General features: G+C 38.0%; 1 protein-coding gene across 1 annotated transcript; it reads left to right on the top strand.

Moving 5' to 3' along the window:
* Positions 1 to 3396: 3396 nt before the first annotated feature.
* LOC147610488 (3-ketoacyl-CoA synthase 1-like) lies at positions 3397 to 3999 on the top strand. The gene has a single exon (XM_086786579.1). It carries the CDS (start codon positions 3397 to 3399, stop codon positions 3997 to 3999), a length of 603 nt encoding a protein of 200 aa, XP_086642705.1.
* The last annotated feature ends 904 nt before the right edge of the window (positions 4000 to 4903 follow it).

Raw genomic sequence — 4903 nt, 5'->3', positions numbered from 1 at the left:
TTTTAGTTCAAGAAAGACACCATGTAGATCTTATTTCCTACTCTTCACAATCATAGAAGGTCTCGATAGAACCTCTTCATCTATGGCCATTAGTTTAGTGAAAGTGTAGCCTTAACTCCCTATCCCTCAATAAATCCTTATAGGTATGAGAGTGTTTTGGATAAGAACCTATGGACTCACATTTCTAATTGCATGATTAGAATATAAATTTATATTGTGAAGTTTAATGGCAAGAATGTTTGATGAAGCTACCCAAAGATGCATAAAATCTCTGGTGGAGTTGAATTTGTAGCATCTCATAGGTAGGACACTCATCCAAAGAGTGAGCCTAGCTTACAAAGCAAGATAAAGTGAGGGACGCTCACGAGTTCTACATGAAGAGGAAAGAGGCAACACTAGCTACAAGATCTTGGAAGAGAGCCTTTATGTAAGCTTAAAGGAGAAGCAATAAAAGGTGAAGATAATCTAGGGGGAGCATAGAGTTGAGAACCTTGGTTGGTGGGTGGCTTACTCTTTGAGAGAAGAGGGCCAATTGATTGATCTTGTTTGAAGCTTGTCAAAATTGTAATAATCAATCTTGCTTGAAGAACCTTGGTTGGTGGGTGGCTTAATCTTTGAGATAAGAGGGCCAATTGATTGATCTTGCTTGAAGCTTGTCAAAATTGTAATAATCAATGTTGCTTGAAGCTTGTTAAAATTGTAATAATTAATCTTGAGAACAAGCAATAGAGATGACTAGGTGAGATGGGTATCATAAACAAGAAAGGGTAGGTATATAAGAAGGTTCACAAGAGATGGGTAGGCTAGGGTAGCAGTGTGCATGATTGTTGTTAGGCCAAGATCTAGTCGAGTAGCCATGGATAATATGGGTGGTTGTGGTAAGGCATCCCTTAGCTAGCCTTTGGCCAATCAGGGCATCCCTTAGTTAGCCTTTAGCTAGTCAAGTCATCCCATATGCAATAGTTGATGTGTGGGCGTGTGGAAACGTAACTTGTGTGTTGTAAATGCACAATTTTGAGAAGAAATCGTTTGACCACATTGTTAACATGGATGAAAATTTTGAGTATAACATGGTTTATTCATTGGCGGTGTATTTTGTTTTCATTCACTAGTATAATGATATGGCGGCTCACTTAGTGATTACAAAGTGTTGAGAGTCCATGGAGTAAAGGTAAGTCTTGTCTAATCATTCCATTGTGTTGAGTAAAAAGATGTCCTCACATGAATAAGGTAACTAATTTTATTTTCTTTAAGGTTGTACATTAGATAGAAGTAGATATAATAAAAAGTTTCTTTTGTTTAAGGTTATAGAAGTAGATATACTAAAAAGTTTATAGAAGTAGATATACTAAAAAGTAGGCTCTTGTTACTTAAGGATGGTGGATTAATGTTTATCTTCAAGAATAGAAGTAATATCAAGGATATCTTTAAGATTGTACATTAGGTAGAAGCAGATATACTAAAAAGTAGGGTCTTGTTCCTTAAGGATTGTTATCTCATGAAGAATAGAAGTAATATCAAGGGTTAATAAGTATTGACTGAGCGATCATGTGTAATACTACATACCATAAGATATACCCCAAGGTCTATCATTTTGAATCCTACAAGAGATAACCCAAGGTCTATCATTTTTATGGACAAAGAAACACTCGAGGTTCAGGATCTTTCTTCGTAAGACTTAAGATATGACATTTTGAAATACAGAAGCAATTGTAGCTAAAATGTTTGTTCAAAATAGATTTTTTCTAAAAGACAATGGCCCTTAACCATGGGCTAATTCTCCTAGAATATCTTGCATACAAGCCTCTCTAGTAGATAGATCCCCTTTCAATGTTGCGATTCTCCTCAAGAATGTGAAAAATCTTTAACAATGGTTTTAATTCTCTTGTCTTATTGAATTAGATCTTGTGTGATAAGATTAGAGATGCACTCTTCAATGGGTATCTGTACAACAAGGAGGACCAAGCTCAAGGGTGCCCCATCCACCTCCACTTACCCTAAGTCCAGGTTGGTCCTTTTGATTATTTTAGATTATTTTATTCATCAAAAAAAGTATTAAATTTATATTTAAGTTCTTTATTGTATATGATGATGCCAAGTTTGATTCAAAAAGATGTTTTTATGATTGGTTATAAAAAGAATGATTGGTGCAATTACCTAGAAAGTGATTATGTGTGTGGAGCAAATTGTGAATATTACAATTTTATCCTAGTGTTTATGATGATGAATACCCAATGTAATGATGAACATTGCCATGTGAGTGTCTCGTGAGTGGTGCGGCGGTGCCTCGTATATGGGCCATCTTCCAAGGTATATAGTGACCCTCCTTGATATGGCTCTAAGTGTGTTCTCCCAATAGGGCTGGGAAAGGAGAAATGAAGTTTCCTTTGGATGATTAGGATTGGTGGGGATCTAACCATTCACGGCTCATACAAAGAGGTCGATGTGGTCTCTAGGTGGTCCGGATTGGCTTCATGATGATAATCAAGCCATCATAGGTGATTCCTTGCCCATAGTCACTACTCTCAAAATCAACAGTTGAACATAACCCTTTCACAAAAGTTCATTGCCTTCATCTAACCTACATCGAGAGCAATCATATTAATCATGATAAATGAAGTTCTATGATGCAAAGCTAGTAGATTTTGTCAATCTTTTAAAACTAACTTTTTGCATGAAATCAAAGGCTCTCTCATCAAATAACCTCTTGTTATCTATGAACCCTAAAGAAAATCTTTGAAAAATATGACATATATGTAACTTTTGTACATATACTTACTAAAAATACATAAGTTACTCTTTGATGGGGGTGAAACTATGTATTTTTTTCTACATAATTGGATTTTAATTAATGAATTATATGATGGAGTTGAGTGTCAACACCGTATATTTACATACACATAAATTTATTTATTTTATTATCCAACCCGATATTTTATTATCCAACCCGATGTGCATGTGTAATGAGCAAAAATGTGATATAGTTATGTGCAAAAATCATATGGTTTTGTCCTATGGAATTAGCATATGGGATTTAGTTAAAATTTTAGATTTTGGGACATAGTGGAGTGGGAAGGTTCTTGCAAAATTTTCCCATAAACCCATGCATAATTTTGAAAATTAAAAGAAGATTTAAAGCTTAATTTCTTATGAGCTCTTGGGGATTAAAAAGGTGGTTTAGATGCAAACCAATACTAAACTCTAGTAAAGGTAATTGACAAAAATGGAAGGTACATTTGGTTATTACCAGTCTAGTCATAGACCTTCTGCCTTGGGTCAAAACACGAGTGGTCCAACCCTTGGAGTGTCACATTTGGTGGACCAATCTAGTCATATACCTACTACCATGGGTCAAGACACTAGTCTCTCTCTCTCTCTCTCAGTGACTGCATAGCCATGTTACCTCACGAAATCCTCCGCTTAGCCTGTTTATATGAAGCCCTGCAGTGCCATGCAGGGCTTCAGTACCATGCAGTCGAGTGGAGCTTAAGAACCATAACAACCCTGACACTGCTGCTTGCCATGCTGCTGTCTCTGATTCTATACCTCTACTTGGTGAGGAAGCCCTCTGTGTACCTGATTGACTACACCTGCGTGAAATACAACGATGAGAGCAAGACCAGCTTGGAGGTGCTGCAGTATTTCTTGCAGGGGATAGGCGCTTTTGGAGACAAGGACCTGATTTTCCAAACTAAGGTTTTCTTGAAGTCTGGCATAGTGGAGGAGGCATACGTGCCAAGGGCCTGTCTAGAGAGAGGGCGGCACGTGCGATTGCAAGACTCTTATGATCAAGCCCACGTCCTTGTTGTTGGAGCTGTGGATGCATTGCTTAAGAAAACCTGTGTCATGCCTCGGGAGATTGATATTGTTGTTGTTAACAGTGGCATGTTTAACCCCACCCCTTCCTTAAACTCAGTGCTGATGAACTACTTCAAGATGAGAGGTGATGTGAAGACCTTCCACCTTGGTGGCATGGGCTGCAGCGCTTATCTCTGTTGATTTGGCGAAGGATTTGCTTAGGGTTCATAGAAACGCTAGGTATGCATTAATAGCCAGCACTGAAGTGCTCCAAGCTCTCTATGATGGCAAGGAGAGGTCCATGATGGTCACCAATTGCTTGTTTCGGGCTGCTGGCAATGCCTTGCTGCTCTCCAACAGAAGGAAGGATAAGAGCAGAGCCAAGCTCCAGCTCCTGCCTCTTGTGAGAGTCAATAATGCCGCCCAAGATGAAGCCCACAATGTTGTAGCTGTCAAAGAAGATGAAGATGGTGTGCCTGGAGCTCAATTGAGTACTCAACTGATCAACGTGGTTAGCAATGCTCTTAGAAACAATATAAAGAGACTGGCTCCAAGACTGACTTCCTTATGAACAAAACCTTCAAAGGAGCTCATTTCTAACCTTTGATCAAAGATTGCCCTTGTGTTTATTTGCCCTACCATAAAGTACTCATACAATCAGCTATTACACGTTATATATGGTGCTAGTGGTCTAGATGTACTAGAAACCCATTACTTCAAAAGTCTTTGATATTGTATACCATATTAAAGATTGCCCTTGTATTTGTATGCCCTAACATAAAGCGAATAGAAGAAGCTATTGCACGTTATGGTGCTAGTGGTCTCAATGTCCTAAAAGCGCATTATTTCAAGTCCCCAAAGACCCTTTGATATTAATATTATATATCAATATTAGCGAGGCCAATAACCCTTTGATATTATATATCAATATTCATCATGCAGAAGGACCTAGGCATAATGTGGAGTTGAAGAGGCCACTTGAAGAAAATTTTCAAAAATAATGGGTTAACTGAAGGCCAAAGTAGTTTCTAGGCCTTCAAGTTTAAGTCCAAGGTATGCCTTCAAATTTCGATATTGGGTATGTACACAAACTCAAAACAATTGG

This window comes from Cibotium barometz, chromosome 49, assembly GCF_041138505.1.
Source record: "Cibotium barometz isolate CiBa-2024 chromosome 49, ASM4113850v1, whole genome shotgun sequence".
Lineage (NCBI taxonomy): Eukaryota > Viridiplantae > Streptophyta > Polypodiopsida > Cyatheales > Cibotiaceae > Cibotium > Cibotium barometz.
Note: the sequence above shows the minus strand (reverse complement) of the source record. Positions and strands in the feature narration are given on the sequence as shown.

Coding starts and splice junctions, on each gene's coding strand:
- LOC147610488 (XM_086786579.1), top strand. CDS start 3,397: ATGTTACCTCACGAAATCCTCCGCTTAGCCTGTTTATATGAAGCCCTG.